This window comes from Nomascus leucogenys, chromosome 22a (assembly GCF_006542625.1).
Source record: "Nomascus leucogenys isolate Asia chromosome 22a, Asia_NLE_v1, whole genome shotgun sequence".
Taxonomy (NCBI): Eukaryota; Metazoa; Chordata; class Mammalia; order Primates; family Hylobatidae; genus Nomascus; species Nomascus leucogenys.
This window is the reverse complement of record NC_044402.1, coordinates 108,423,387-108,440,297: the sequence shown is the minus strand read 5'-3', so window position 1 is coordinate 108,440,297 and position 16,911 is coordinate 108,423,387. Positions and strand designations below refer to the sequence as shown.

Sequence of the window (16,911 nt, the reverse complement as noted above, 5' to 3'; positions counted from 1 at the left end):
TGCTCCGAATCTAGATGTTACACAATGGCTAAGGAAGCTTGTTTTGAAATGGAAGGTAAATTGACAAATCAGAGGGAAGGAATTAGCCGATGCATAAGGAAATTCGATGAGAAAGAGCTTTTTCCTTTCTTTTTTCTTGCCCAGGTTACTAGTTCTCTGTCTTCCCTCCACCCCATAAATTTTGAATTTTGTGGTGGTGCTGAGGGAGTGAAGGTAACCAACATAAAAGAATCATTTGTGCCTTTTTCCCAATCCCACAGATCTCTATTGGCTGCAGACCTTAAACATGACACTGCAATTTCCTGGTGCCACACATGAGTAATAAGCAGCTGTTACTGAAACTGTGGTTTGGGGAAGGCAGCACTAGGTTATTTTTTAACTTAATTGTAATTTTTGATTGGTCTGCAAGAAAGTAAATCAAATAAAGCCTGTTGTCTTAGTCTGCAAGAAAGCCATAGGCCTCAAATTCCAATGCTGACCATCTTGACCAGAATAGAAGAGGGAGGCAAAATGTGTGTATCCCTGAGCTGGACGTTCAACCAGGCAGCTTTCATGGGCTTCTTTCACACAAGAAGGGTAAGCATATTTGGCATATTTGTCAGGGACTGGGTGATGGAAAGTGATATTTGGCAGTTCCTTGAGTTCTAGAAGTACCTAAAATGATGGTAAAAAGAATTTATAGACAGACTGCAAAAGTGAAAAATAGCAAAATCTGGAAGATGATATCAGCTTGATGCTACATTCTGTCCTTGTGCTACAGGGCAATAAGATCACCTAATTTTGTTACAAATGGAAATGTGTATTCTTTGAATACCCAGTTAGTATAACACCTCTGAAATAGTCATATATACACACTCCCCAAGTAAATAAATCAGACTAGTACCTTCCTTAGTACAAGACATTAAGTTTAATGGAAAACAGAAACAAACTTTCACCCTATTTTGGACATCTGCCTTTTCTCAAGGAGATAGGGCATTTGGTATATGGAGAAAGGGAAGGAGATTGAGTGCAGGGAAGCAAGGAAATGGGGGAAGAGCTACACATGTTTCCTTCTAATTACACTGTCATGATTTTGTTCACGTAGACATGCCCTTTGAGGGAATAAATAGAGATAACTAAACCTCATCTCAGGTCTGTTTCACTATCACTAGTCATATACCAAATGACCACCTGGTTTAACTAAAAATTACCAGCCTTCTAATGCTAAAGATGAAGTGTCCTTTTGACTTTTTGAGGGGTTGTTATAAAGTTATATTAGCCTATGACTAATTTAAGTACAAGTAGGAAAGGAGTAAGACACAATTTCCAGGTGTTACTAAGATGTTATCTTACATAAGAGATTCAAATTAAGTTTGAGGCATGTTAAATGTCTTCCCCCTAGCATTTTGGCCTTGGCAAAAGTACGTATGCTTGTACATACTGTTTTCTTACTTACAGCAATATCAAAAGAAATGGATGTGACTGCTTTACATTAATTTCTACTGATCCCATCCAAACAGACGAACAACTTGATGCCTTCCTTTAAAAAAAAAAAAAAAATGACATGTGGCCTTCATAGCTTTTTTCCTTCCCCTTGATGTAAATCTCAAGTGTTTAAAAGAAGGAGTGAGTCTAAACCATAGAAAATCTCTATTTAGATTGGGATAAGCTAATTAGCTATTATTTATTGATCCGTTGCTATAAGTCAGACACTATATTCGATGCTTTCAATATATTAAATCTGATCCTTCTCTCAACCCTGCAAAGTAGATAGTGTCCTAATTTTTCAGTTAAGGAAACAGAGACTCAAAGAGGTTAAGTAGCTTGCCAAAGTCTCACAGCTGGAAAGTAGATGAGCTAGAATTTGTCCTCAAATCAGCCTTGCTTTTTCCACTCTACCCCACTGCTTCCCAATACCCAGAGACAACTGAGTTATGATGGGGTATAGAAAGCTCCCAAAGGCCAGCCCCTCTGGGAGACTCCCTAATGAGTCAAACCACTATCCATTGGAAAATACCCCAGTTTCTGAGAAGCAAAAACTCTACCATGTTTCGATTAAAAATAATAATAATAATAAGCTTTGACCAGTTAAGGAAGTCATTTTGCAGTTTATTTTGTCCTAGTTGGTCCTGGTTTGGTCTCAGTGATACTAGATTCCCCTGCATCAACTCTAGCCAGAGCACACTGTTTCTAGGACTTTTCTCCACGCTGAGCCCCGTTGAGGACTGTGGTCACTCTAGCAAGTCACAGCAGTTTAGGGTTGACATAGCAGAGTTCAAATGTCTGACTTTTCTCACTGTTGTGTACTTGTTGGCCAGGACACCTCATTTGACTTTGTCTCACCCATAATCATTTTCAGATCCAATGGCCCAGTGGCATTCTGGCAGCTCTTTTCTATTCTTCATTCTTGGTTGGAACCCAAAGGTAGTATGCTCCTCTGGCTTTGGTCTAATATTTGAGGCTCCCCTGCCTTCCTAGTGTTTGTATAATATGGCCCTAACCTTAAGCCCCTACCAAGATGGCTAGGAAGTGGGAGTGAAAGTTAAGGCTCTTGGGATGGTGGGAGGAAAGACAATTGATTTATTTTTGAGCACTTATCCAAAATAAATAAATAAATAATATATTTATAAACATAAATATATATGTATATGTGTATATGCATTTATATATGTATTATACATAAAATGATTTATATAATTTTGTGTGTGTGTGTGTGTCTATGTATGTATGCTTTTTCAAAAAGAACCCTAGGAGAAATCACACCTGGAGCCCACTTCTTCATAGTGATGAAACCTCTGGACCAGACGCTAGGATGGCCGGATTCTGTTCCTAGTGCTTCTAATAGTTGTATTCAAAGACAAGATTAACCTTTCTGAATATATCTTTACCCCTGGAAAATTATAAATATAAAGTTTTCCTTTCTACAGTATTAAAGGAATGTTTGTAAATTCTAAAATAAACTTCGTATTATTACCTCACTTTTCTGGATAAAAAAATTCCAGCAGCTTTAGCCATTTGGAACATGGCCATGAACCTAAGCTGACAAATGGGAAGAGCAATTAATCAAGTAAATCAAGTAAAAAGAAGCAAAAGGATCCCTGAATAGCTGATCCCTGAACAATTTTAAATGTTCAGTCTACAGTTAGATAAGCAAAACAATCATATGTTAAAAGCAAAGAGTACGAAACAGCATCAAATTCTCTATTAAATTATATGATGTAAAAGTTAATTTCTAGGGAGAAACACAAGAGATTTATGGTGTCTGAAGTAGCCAAAGATGGCTTTTTAGATCAAGACAGGGTAGATCTGAGCCATGAAGCCTACATGAAATTTAAGTAAGGGTTAAGAAAAGTGAAACTCCAGATAGAGGAATGACATGGATGAAGGCACAGGAGCAAGAGCAAGCATGTTCTACATAGGGGAAAATTTGCTCACAACAGGAGGTACATGTTAAGAAATACAAAATGAGTTTGGATGGCTAATATGGAATCCACTTGCATACCAGGCAAAATGTAAGCTCCAGTTTTTATCCAGTTCACTCTACATTGAGTATCTGGGACATAGTAACTCAATATAATTTTATGAAATGAAAGAGTGAAGAGTTTTGATTAATGATACACTTAAGAATTTGCCAGGCCCAGTGGCTCACACCTATCATCTCAGCACTTTGGGAGGCCAAGGCAGGCAGATCACACAAGCTCAGGAGTTTGAGACCAGGCTGGCCAACATGGTGAAACCTGACCTCTACTAAAAATACAAAAAATTAGCTGGGCATGGTGGCTCATGCCTGTAATCCCAGCCACTTGGGAGGCTGAGGCAGGAGAATCGCTTGAACCTGGGAGGCAGAGGTTGCAGTGAGCCTAGATCACACCACTGCATTCCAGCCTGGGTGACAGAGCAAGACTCCATCTCAAAAATGAAGAATTCACCAAAGGTTTGAGGGAAGAGATGATACGTGATGAAAGTGATGTCTAAAACTGATTAATATGTATGCACAATGGATCTAAGAAAAAAGACTGACACCTAGAAATAAAACTAGGAGATTAGTTTATTAATCTAGAGAGGAGAGATAAAAGTCTAGGGTAGGATGGAAAAAAGAGACTTACAGTGAAGGCATTTAAAAGAAAATCAGCATGAACCTTGAACACTTTATGCTAAGTGAAAGAAGCCAGTCATAAAAGACCACATATTATATGATCATATTTACATGAAAGCTCCAGAATAGGCAAATCTATAAAGACAGAAAGTATATATATATATATTTTTTTTTAAGTCAGAGTTTTTGCTCTTGTTGCCCAGGCTGGAGTACAGTGGCACCATCTCAGCTCACTGCAACCTCTGCCTCCTGGGTTCAAGCAATTCTCCTGCCTTAGCTTCCCAAGTAGCTGGGATTACAGGCATGCACCACCTTGCCTGGCTAATTTTTTTTGTATTTTTAGTAGAGTTGGGGTTTCACCATGTTGGCCAGGCTGGTCGTGAACTCCTGACCTCAGGTGATCCACCCGCTTCGACCTCCCAAAGTGCTGGGATTACAGGCATGAGCCACTGCACCCGGACAGAAAGTAAATTATTGGTTCCTTGGGCTTGCAGGGGCATGGTAGAGGGAAAACAGAAGTGACTACTAATGGATATAGAGTTTTTTCAGAGAGTTAGTGGAATGCCCTAAAATCGATTGTGGTGATGTTTCACAACTCTGTGAATAAACTAAGAACCATTGAATTGTAGACTTTAAATAGGTGAATCACATGGTATGTGAATTATATCTCAGTATAGCTGTTATTTTAAAAGAGGGGGAATAAATGAAATGTGGTGAATGACAGGATATATGTATTTGATGGAGAAAATGAGTCACTCACTATAAACTCCATAAGTTCCAGTTTGATTCTTACTGAAATAATAAAAATAACCACTAGTACCATTATTAATACTATTTTAGGAGCTCTGGGTGATGCAACAAGAAATGAAACATAAACAAGAGATATAATACTAGAAAAACCAAAAGAATCACCTAAAAGTAATTAGCATCAATGGAAATGCAGTAATTATTGTCATATAGTAAATGCACACAAATGTCAATATATTCTAATATACCAGCAATAGCTAATAAGAAAAATATACAAAAGTTTAACCTTAAACTAAATAATAAATGTGAGTAGCTTGTACAAGGAAATAAATTTGTATTAAGCAATAATAAGTGAAGATTTAATAAAATGGAGATATGTACCACATTGTTTTAAAGGAAGACTGAATATTATACAGATACCAATCCCCAGAGCTTATTAACGTCCCTATTTAAGAATAAATATACATTGCTAACAGTGTAAATTTGGTGCAATATTTCAAGAGCCTTCAAAATGTTCACACCCTTTCTCCAAGGAAATCTAAATAGAGAAAAAACTTTATGCACAAGATGCTCAAACTTCTCCTTTAGATCCTAGATGATAACTCTCATGTCTTCCTCAAGGTCTTCTCTTCCCAGTTTCATCAACCTTTACTCACCTGGTTTCCAGACTGTTCTCTATCCTGGTTGTTTCCCCCTAAATGGACTATAGTTTGTTAGTGCCTCTCTTTAAATGCCTCATTAAGTTTGGTTGTTTAGAGAAGAGTAGAATGAGAAAACCAAACTCAACTGAAGTGCTACCATCACAATTTAGAAATAACCCCATCATGCATTAAAAAGTGTTTACTGGTGGCTGGATATATGATTTGGTAGTGGCTGTTTCTTAGAAAGTGTATATCGTGTGTTGGTATTAGGAGCGTGCCTTACTGGGGTTTACTGGAGTTAATGGTTCCTCAGAGAACATAATAAAAGAAGGTCTATCTATGGCTTCCTAAAGGTAGTGGAGAGGAAAGTAAGTTGAAGAATGGTGGGAAATGTATGCTTGACTCAGAACAGCAAGGATAATTTCTACCCCCTTTGCTAAGAAAAAAACTACTCTTACAAAGCCTTCTGCAGTTTAATGCAAAATTATTATACATTGTTTTTTCAAATGCAAAAACACAGCTATATACAAAGTGACAATTTGCTTGCACCAGGAGATACATATTAAGAAATAGAAAATGAGTTTGGAGAGCTTATATATATATATATATATATATATATATATATATTATACAAATGTGTATATAGTTGTGTTTTTGCTTTTATAATATGTATATATATATTTTTGCTTTTCTGACTTATTGCCCTCCCTAGAGTTAACCACCATTATATTTATTTATCTCTTTTTCATAGAAAAGTTATTCTTTTATTGTTTTAAGGAGGTAATTCATTGCCCAATATGCCAAAGCAGTAGGGAATTAGAGGCAGCGAATGGCCAGGTTTTTTTTAAGAGCCTCATGCTGCATCTCTGAGGTCCTACCTGCCCACAGCCTATGGCTGCTTACATGAAGTCCGGGTTGGTGGACAGATGACCCAACTCAACACCCTTTAACTGAGAATGGGCTCGATCAGCAGAGGCACTGCCAGGGCCCAGCACGCCAGCTGGCACCCCCCGCTGCCACCACCAGCTTCCAAGGCTAGTGCCTTAGTGGCAGCCAGTGTGTCTAGCACTTGATTTTATTTCTGTGAGTCTAGAGTGGGCAGGACGTGAATAAATCCTGAGTCATAAATTAAGGTGAAAGACTTAGTAGTGTTAATACTCTGGGTGAGAAAAGACAACACTGTCTTGGAGGAGAGTGGGCTTGGAGTCTGGTGGAAGAAAGATGGAAACCCCCAGAAGGGCCTCGGCCTGCAGGCACTGCCTTGAGGCCACCCGAGGGGTTTTCACGGTACATGATGGGGAGGGGCAAGGTAGGGTAGGCACTAGGGGGGCTGCTTCATCTGGCACAGTTGAACTAGAGGTTCATTTTCCACTCAAAATTGGTTTCCTAAGTCTAAGTCACCACACCTGGGGCCGAAGCAAGTCTTGCCTATGCACCAAGCATGGCCTTGGACCTCGAAGAAATGCATGGCTCAGTTCTCCAGTGTTGAAAGAGAGGGACTTTCAATTGAAGGAGATCTTTCTCCCCGCACCTCCAGCTCCTTTCCCTTGCCAATGACCAGGGTGGGAGGCGGGAGGCAAAAGGCAAAGGCACCTCCTGGTGCAACCTCACCACAGTCTTCCAGAGAAATCATCTTTGTGGGACCCAAAGCCTAGCCTTGGCTTGGAGCAGACATTTCCACACGTGGGAGGGTACCCTGTCTGGCAATTGAATGGAACCACCATTATATTTATTTCTAAAACATGGATCATTCCGTGATGTTTAAAAACCACTTCAGTTTTTATCTCTGGTATTATGTATAGCTTCATTTTTTACGAAAGGCATGATTACATTTTTTGTAGTCTTTTGTTTTTGTATTACCAGTCACTACTACCTACTCACCTAGACATTGTAATTTCTCTTTAGGTATGATTTATACTACATTTCCCTCAGATACTATTTTTTTCTTTTTCTTTTATTTTTTGAGACGGGAGTTTCACTCTTGTTGCCCAGGCTGGAGTGCAATGGTATGACCTCGGCTCACTGCAACCTCCGCCTCCCAGGTTCAAGTGATTCTCCTGCCTCAGCCTCCTGAGTAGCTGGGATTACAGGCACCTGCCACACGCCTGGCTAATTTTTTGTATTTTTAGTAGAGACAGGGTTTTGCTATGTTGGCCAGGCTGGTCTCGAACTTCTAACCTCAGGCGATCTGCCTGCCTCGGCCTCCCAAAGTGCTGGGATTATAGGCATGAGCCATAGCACCCGGCCTCCCTCAGATATTATCTTTATGTAAAATTATAATGTAACTATATTCATTTGAAAGAAACTATTTTCAGCTATTTCTAGCTATTTCCAAATTAAATGTAACCTTCAATTGTTTTCTTATAACAAAACCAGCACATATTTGTGTCTGCATTAATTAGAGAGAAGCAAAGGCAGATTTTATCTAGCTGGCGTGTGAAATGCTGAAGTCTTTGAAGCCCGTGGGTATTAGTTAAGTCAGAAATGATCAACAGAACATGAGTTCCAAACTCAGGGATGTATGCAAGCCAACAGGTGAGGCCACTGTGGAAGGCAGGCAGATGCAAGACCCTGGGGCCTGGTGGGAACAGCTGTCAGGCAGAAAGCAGATATCTCAGTGGAAACAGGCAGCCCCCTGGCGTGGCCAGGATCATCATCATGTTGAATCCAAGCCTAGTTGCGCTAGATCATCTGATTTTTCCAAAAATCTGGGTTTTTATGTGAAATTTCCCAATTTTTAAATTACTTCATTTTAAAAATCACGAGTTAAAAGAAAAAAAACCTACAGGCTGAAAATGGCCATCAGGCTGCCAAATCGCACGCTTTTTTTACTATACTTACCAGCAGCAAAAGAAAACTATTTTTCCCCATTTACTATATGTTCTTGGGGAAGATGGTGAAAAAACTATCCCATTAATTCATCAGAGAAAAGGTATTATTGTATTTACAACATAAACTTATGCATTCAGATTTACTCTGTATGTTTTCAGTTTGCTCTGGGAAACCTACCACACTCCTCTTATACCACACCCTAACTGTGAAGTTGGTCTATCCATGCAGGGTTCCCCATTTGTTGGGCCTTAGTCTTCTACACTACACTACAAAGCAAGAGGAATACAAAAGAAGTTTCAGCACCTTAATTTACAACCTCCAGTGGTTTAAACAAGAAAGTTCTTCTGGAGCAAAACTACTATGTCTTTTCTTCCTCAGAGTTGCTGAGAAATTATAATTAGAGGTTTTCCTGTTGTGTAAAGGAAAGGAATTCCTTTCCTTTCCTGTGTGTACAAGACTTCTGTTCTCAATAAATGTGCTTCCCTGTCCCATTTCTCTTTCTGCAGGTAATAGAGGGAAAGCTGGCTCCATTCTTGGGCAAGGTCATTAAATTTGCCACCTCACACGTGTACAGCTGCAGTCTTTGTAGCCAGAAGGGGTTCATCTGCGAAATCTGTAACAATGGAGAGATCCTCTACCCTTTTGAGGATATTTCAACAAGCAGGTACAGAATATCTTATTTCATAAAAGAACACCCGAATGTGTAATATGCCATTTTCTTTGGCTAAATCAGGCCAACTTTTAGTCAAGTACTGTATCTCTGTCTCTTACCCTGGATCAGGTTTTCCTTGTCCTTGGAGAACATGTTTCCCCCTTTGGTTTCCTGTATTTATTTCCACCCCTTACCTCGCTACCTTTATCCAGAACGAGATAACAGAGCTGCAAAGAAACATTGCCGAACTCTGCCTTATTAGGTAATAGAGAGTGTTCAGGTTCAATTTTAGAATGAAGACTGGGGAGGAAGCATCCTAATAATTTCTTCAGAGCCAAATGATAGGCAGTGGGAAACTGCATTCTCAGAGGAAGGCCCAAACTGGACCGACCGCCAGGGGTAAAACTAGAGGACACTGGTGAGCAGCTGCTGCCTGGCCATGTGCTTTTCTCCGCAGATGCATGCACTGCAGTGGAGCGATGAAAGTTTTAGGATCCAAAGGAGAGAAAAATGGGAGTTTATGTGGGATGATTTTTCTAACCAAAGTAATATTTGGGTATCATCACATCCATGGATTGATGGATGATTCACAAAATGATACATATTACTTTTCCTTTCATCCCAAAAGCGTAATAGAAATCTACACGGTATGTGTGTGCACTGGCCTCTTTGGGCATGAATGTCATGGCTCATTTCCCACCCTGCAGGGCTCACTTATACTGTGGTTCAGAACAGAAGGTAAGGCATGTAGCCAGGGAGAGTTGAAGCATGTAGGTTAGAGCTAAGATATTGAGAGTTGACTCAGCCCGTTTAGCCTCTCCTAAAACCTAAAGACTATTTGTAAACATGCAGGAATTTGGCTTGGCCCACACACAGAAAAACAGACACAGAAAAACAGACACATAAACACATAGACATGCAGATACACACACACACACACACACACACCACACACACACACACAGAGGCAGAGGCAGAGTTCAGCCTCCAGTTTCCTGAGCAGGTACTTAGCTTATAGAGCTTATATAGCCTAGAGATTAGCTACCTCTTAAAGGGAGGAAACTCCTCACAGCCTTTTTGTGGCCAAGTGAGAGGCAGTGGGAAACTGCAGTCTCAGCGGAAGGCCCAAACTGGACGAACCACTGGGAGTAAAATTAGAAGACACTGGTGAACAGTAACTTAGCCCATAGCCTAGAGATTAGCTACCTCTAAAAAATGTACGCCAGGCTGGGCGTGGTGGCTCACGCCTGTAATCCCAGCACTTTGGGAGGCCGAGGCAGGTGGATCACTGAGGTCAGGGGTTCAAGACCAGCCTGGCCAACATGGTGAAACCCCATCTCTACTAAAGATACAAAAATTAGCCGGGCATAGTGGCAGGCACCTGTAACCCCAGCTACTCAGGAGGCTGAGGCAGGAGAATCACTTGAACCCAGGAGGCGGAGGCTATAGTAAGCTGAGATTACACCACTGCACTCCAGCCTGGGCAACACAGCAAGACTCTGTCTAAAAAAAAAAAACAAAATGCATACCACATAAAACTTATACACAAATGTTCATAGCAGCAGCATTCATAATAGCTAAAAAGTAGAAACAATTGTCTATCAACTGATGAATGGATAAACAAAATGTAGTATATCCAGACAATGGAAAATTATTCAGCTATAAAAAGAAAAAAAGTAGCCGGGCGCGGTGGCTCACACCTGTAATCCCAGCACTTTGGGAGGCTGAGGCAGGCAGATCACCTGAGGTTGGGAGTTCGAGACCACCCTGACCAACACGGAGAAACCCCGTCTCTACTAAAAATACAAAATTAGCTGGATGTGGTGGCACATGCATGTAATCCCAGCTGCTTGGGAGGCTGAGGCAGGAGAATTGCTTGAACCAGGGAGGCGGAGGTTTCAGTAAGCCAGAGATTGCGCCATTGCACTCCAGCCTGGGCAACAAGAGCAAAACTCCATCTCAAAAAAAAAAAAGAAAAGAAAAAATGTACTGATACATGCTGCAACATGTATTAACATTGAAAACATGCTAACGGAAAGAAGCCAGACACAAACCACATATTACATGATTCTATTTATATAAAATGTCCAAAATAGGCAAATCCATAGAGACAGAGAGTAGATTAGTGGTTGTCTAGGGCTTGGGGGAAGGAGGAAAAGGAGTTACTACTCATGGGTATAGGTTTCTTTTTGGGGTGATGAAAATGTTCTGGAATTAGATTGTGGTAATGGTTGCATGGTCTTGTGACTACACTAAAAATTAGTGAATTGTATACTTTAAAGGGGTGAGTTTTATGGTACGTGAATTATATTGCAATAAAATATGTTTAATGACTGGGCACGGTGGCTCACACCTATAATCCCAGCGCTTTGGGAGGCACAGGTGGGTGGATCACTTGAGGACAAGAGTTTGAGACCAGCCTGACCAACGTGGCAAAACCTCGTCTCTACTAAAAATACAAAGATTAGCTGGGTGTGGTGGCAAATTCCTGTAATGCCAGCTACTCAGGAGGCTGAGGCACAGGAATCACTTGAACCCGGAAGCCAAGGTTGCAGTGAGCAGAGATCATGCCACTCACTGCACTCCAGGCTGGGCAACAGCAAAACTGTCTCAAAAAAAAAAAAAAAAAAGCGTGTTTAGTAAAGAATTTCTAAATGCTTCTAACTGAATAAATCATATGCTGGGCCACAAAACAAGTCTCAATTAATTTTGAGACTATACCAAGTGTGTTCTGTGGCACATGGAATTAAAGATTCACAGTAGAAAAAAATATGATTAGTTAGGCGTGGTGGTGCACACCTGTAATCCCAGCTACTTGGGAGGCTGAAGCAGGAGAATCACTTAAACCCAGGAGGCAGAGGTTGCAGTGAGCCAAGATCACACCACTGCACTCCAGCCTGGGCAACAGAGTGAGACTTCATCTCAAAAAAAAAAAAAAAAAAAAAATATATATATATATATATATATATATATACACACACACACATATATATATATATATATGAAACCCCAAAATATTTGGAAATTAGACAATATATTTCTAAGCAACTCATGGGTCAAAGAAGGATGCACAAGGGCAATTTTAAAATATTTTGAAATGAATGAAAATGAAATATAAAATATATAAAAAACGCTAAAGTAGCACTTAGAATGAAATTTATGACCATAAATACCTGTATCAGAAAAGAAGAAAGCTCTCAAATCAATATCCTGAAATTTCACCTTAAGAAACTAGATAAAAAAAGAGCAAACTAAATCCAAAGCAAGCAGAAGGAAGGAAAGAATAAAGATTAGAGCAGATATCAATGAAATAGTAAACAGAAAAATCCCAAGTTGAATCTTTGAGAGATCAACAAAGTTAACAACCTTTTAGCTACCCTGATCAAGAAATCAAAAGAGAAGATACAAATTGCCAAAATCAGGAATGAAAAGAGGTACAGAAATTAAAAGAATTATAAAGGAGTATTATAAGCAACATTATACCAACAAATGAGACAAATTTAGATGAAATGGACAAATGACTAGAAAGACAAATTACCAAAACTGACTCAACAAGAAGTAGAAATATGAATAAACCTAAAACAAGTAAAGAAATTGAATTAGTAATTTTGAAATCTTCCCACAGAGAGGCCAGATGGCTTCACCAGTGAATGCTATGGAATATTGAAAGGAATAATACCAAACTTTCACTCACTACCTTTATCTCCAGAATGAGATATCCAGAGTGAGATATTCATAATGAGATACTAGAGTTGCAAAAAAAAAACATTGCCAAACTCCACCATATCAGGTAACAAAGAGTGTCCAGATTCATTTTTAGAATGAAGATTGGAGAGAAAGAATCTGCAAGGATAAGGATGGGTCAGTTCTCCAAAAAGATGTAACAATCCTTAATGTATGAATAGAATCATACATTGACTGAACAGTTGACTCTAAGATCAAAGATGAACAATTTTTATAAACCTTATTGGAACAATTTTAGGTTCACAGAGAAATCACAGAAATAGTACAGAGTTCCCATATACCACACACTCAGTTTCCCCTATTAATATTTTACGTTAGTATAGTACATTTGTTACAATTAATGAACCAATATTGATACATTATTAGTAGCTAAAGTCCATAGTTTTTTCAGATTTCCTTAGTTTTCACCTAATATCCTTCTGTTCCGGGATACCACATTATATTTAGTTGTCACACTTCCCTAGGCTCCTCTTGGGTGTGACAGTTTCTCAGACCTTGTTTTTGATGACCTTGACAGTTCTGAGGAGTACTGGTCAGTATTTTATAGAATATCTCTGTTGGATAGGCCTGATGTTTTTCTTATGTGTAGAGTCGGTTTTATGGGTTTGGGGAGGAAGGCCATAGAGGTGGTGCCATTTTCATCACATCATATCAAGGGAACATACGATCAACATGACATCACTGTAGTGTTTGTGTCAGGTTGCTCCACCGTGAAGTTCCTCTTCCTCCCCCTCTTTCCATGCTGTTCCCTTTGGAAGGAAGTCACTATGTGTAGCCCACACTTAAGGAGTGGGGAGTTATGTTCCACCTCCTTGGGAGCCAAGTATGGATAAAGTTATTTAGAATCCTTCCACATGGGAGATCTGTCTCTTCCTCACTTATTTTTTTCAGTTGTTTATTTATATCAGTATGAACTTGTGCATAGTTCATTTATACTTTGGGTTACAGTCCAGTACTATATTTTATTGTTCAGACTGTCCCAGCTTTGGCCATTCAAGCTCTCAGTAGGCTCCTTTGTTCCCTTGACATACCCCACCCATTATGGGATTTTTGCTGGGGGGTAGTTGTTTTTGGTTTGGTTTGGTCTTCAGCATTTCGTTACTTTCCGGCACTACCAGATGCACCAGGCTCATCTTACTTATTTCCTGCCCTAATCCTAGGAACAGACATGTGTCCAAGGAGCCATGGTTTCCTTTGTTAAAGAAAGACATTAGAAACTGAGATCTAGGCACTGGCTTTGGCATACATTTTTAAAGCCCTCAGTTCCTGGACTTGTGCCTTGACTGGGGCAGAGTGCTGCCCTCTGACTGTACATCAGAATCTTTTGTGAGACTTGGCTTTTAAAACTCCAGAATCTGTATCTTCAAGGACTCCATATGATTACGAATCACCCCAGAAAAAAGAATCACTCCTCTAAGGTAGCTGTGGTCATAGTTAAGATGCTGGATTCTCACCAAAATAACCACATTAGCATATGTCTAGGTTCATAGGGGCCTTTACTCAGTAGTAAAAACTATGGAGAATCCTCCTTCTTCCTTGATCAGATGCAGTTCTCTAAGCCTGTACAAATGTCTGAGTCAGAAGGAATATTGACCAGCTTTCCTGGAACTCCAGGTTAACACTTTTCAGAAACCTGTTGAGCTTTCTCTTGGTGTTCAGTTTCCAGTTAAACACCAAGAGTGGTTTATACAACCCTGTGAAAAGGCAAAAAGAAACACTAATAAAAAATTTATTAAAGGAAAATTTTAGTCAGAAATACGGAGTTGCTGATTCAAAACATGTCTATAAAAATGTTTTAAATAAATAAATGTGATAAATAAAAATAAATTTGAATAGTAAAGTAAATTTTAAAATCTCAGTGTAACTGAAATCTTTATGGATTAAGTAATATGATGTCTGGGATTTGCTTCAGGATAATCTGATGATGGGGTAGGGGGATGATACAGGTGAAAGAAATTTCCATGTATTAATAATTGTGGCAGCTAGGTGATAGGTACACAGGGATTTGTTATACTATTCTCTCTACTTTTGCATATGTTTGAAATAAAATCTGTATGTAAAAATTTTAGAAATAAGGTATTTAGTGAATTTGTTACCACATACCCTTGACCATCCTGCTAAATTTGGCATTTTTATGTCCTCAGAAATATACTTAATGTCCTTTCAGGTCCAAATATCACTTGAATAGCATAATTACAGTTCAGTTAAAAAAAAAAATTCAGGGCCGGGCGCGGTGGCTCATGCCTGTAATCCCAGCACTTTGGGAGGCCTAGGGAGGATCACTTGGATCACTTGAGGTCAGAAGTTCGAGACCAACCTGGCCAACATGGTGAAACCCCGCCTCTAATAAAAATACAAAAATTAGCTGGGCATGGTGGCACACACCTGTAATCCCAGCTACTTGGAAGGCTGAGCCATGAGAATCGCTCAAACTCAGCAGGCGGAGGCTGCAGTGAACCAAGATCGTGCCACTGCACTCCAGCCTGGGCAACAGAGTAAGACTTTGTCAAAAAAAAAAAAAATTAACAAGCATAAGAACAATTTGTACTTGTTTGTTTGTTCGTTTGTCGACTTGCTGGGTCGCCAAGGCTGGAGTGCAGTGGCACGATCTCGGCTCACTGCAACCTCCACCTCCTGGGTTCAAGTGATTCTCCTGCCTCAGCCTCCTGAGTAGCTGGGATTACAGGCACCCGCCACCACACCTGGCTAATTTTTGTATTTTTAGTAGAGACAGAGTTTCACCATGCTGGCCAAACTGGTCTCAAACTCCTGACCTCAGGTGATCCACCCACCTCAGCCTCCCAAAGTGCTGGGATTATAGGTGAGCCACCACACCCAGCCCTGTACTTTTAATAAATGATTTTTTTTTTTTTTTGAGACGAAGTTTCACTCTTGTTGCCCAAGCTGGAGTGCAATGGCGTGATCTCAGCTCATTGCAACCTCTGCCTCCCAGGTTCAAGCGATTCTCCTGCCTCAGCCTCCCAAGTAGCTGGGATTACAGGCATGTGCAACCACACTCGGCTAATTTTGTATTTTTAGTAGAGACGGGGTTTCACCATGTTGGACGGGCTGGTCTCGAACTCCTGGTGATCCACCCGCCTCAGCCTCTGAAAGTGCTGGGATTACAAACGTGATCCTGACCCTAATAAATAATTTATTGAGCATACCATGTGTGTGCATTGGGCTAGGTTCTGGAGACAACAGTGAACACAGCATGCTACTTGCTCACAAATAGTTGAGTTTAGTAGGGACAGACAGGCCAGTAGGCAGTTCTATGAAAGTGTGGGAGGAGCACAGTAGAGGGGTGGACCTGGAGCTCCCAGAAGGGCTCCATCATCCACAGAAGTGATGTGCATGTTGAGTGAGGAAGAAGTTCCACAGTTTCTAAAAATATTAGGGAGCGCTGTGTTTTTTAGGTTTGGGTTTTTTTTTTTGCTTTTTTTGCTTTTTAAATTTTAGATTCGGAGACCCGTATGTAGATTTATTACAAGGATATGTGGCCTGATGCTGAGGTTTGGGTTTTCATTGATCCCATCACCTATATAGTGAACAGGGTACCCACAGGAAGTTTTTCAGCCTTTCCCTGCCTCCCTCCCCTCTTTTGAGTCCCCAGTGTCTGTTGTTCCGTCTGTATGAGGGAGCTCTGCGTTGAACCTGAGTCACTGATTTATGTTCTTCAGTACTAGAATATACTCAGTTTTAACGTGTTCATTTGGTTATGACTATATAGCAAACATTCGTCAACTCCTTCAGGCTTTCTTTTCCTCTTTAAATTAATCATTATGCAGAAGGAAGTTTCATGACTATGTAATTTGAAAATATACCCCTAGTATTAATTTTTAGGATCCCACCTCTGACAGATATAGAGAAGGTGCTGGGATTGTAAGGGAATGGCACTAACATTTATTAGTACTAGTGCCAGCAACTTACATATCTTATCTAATTTTTCTGCCAGTCCTCTGAGGAAATAGTATTACTTCCGTTTTAATAATGAAGAAACCTAGGTTCAGAGAAGGCAATTAACTTGGCCCCAGAGATAAGGCCAAAACTTGAGTCCAAATACATCTGACTCCAAAATCCATGTTTTTTCCATTATATCTTACTGCTCCTTCTGTACCTGTAGTCCTCAAAACATTTTGCCATGTACCCCCTAAAATCAATTTGAAAAAATTATGTACCTCTGTCATTAAAGAAGTCTTCTCCAAAACTGCTATTTTGAA

General features: G+C 39.9%; 1 protein-coding gene across 1 annotated transcript in view; it reads left to right on the top strand.

Moving 5' to 3' along the window:
* PLEKHM3 (pleckstrin homology domain containing M3) overlaps positions 1-16,911 on the top strand; it is a 201,129-nt gene that overhangs the window by 159,037 nt on the left and 25,181 nt on the right. Inside the window, exon 7 of the mRNA XM_003254005.3 lies at positions 8,802-8,959. Coding sequence (XP_003254053.1) covers positions 8,802-8,959 — 158 coding nt within the window. The remainder of the gene's footprint in view (positions 1-8,801; positions 8,960-16,911) is intronic.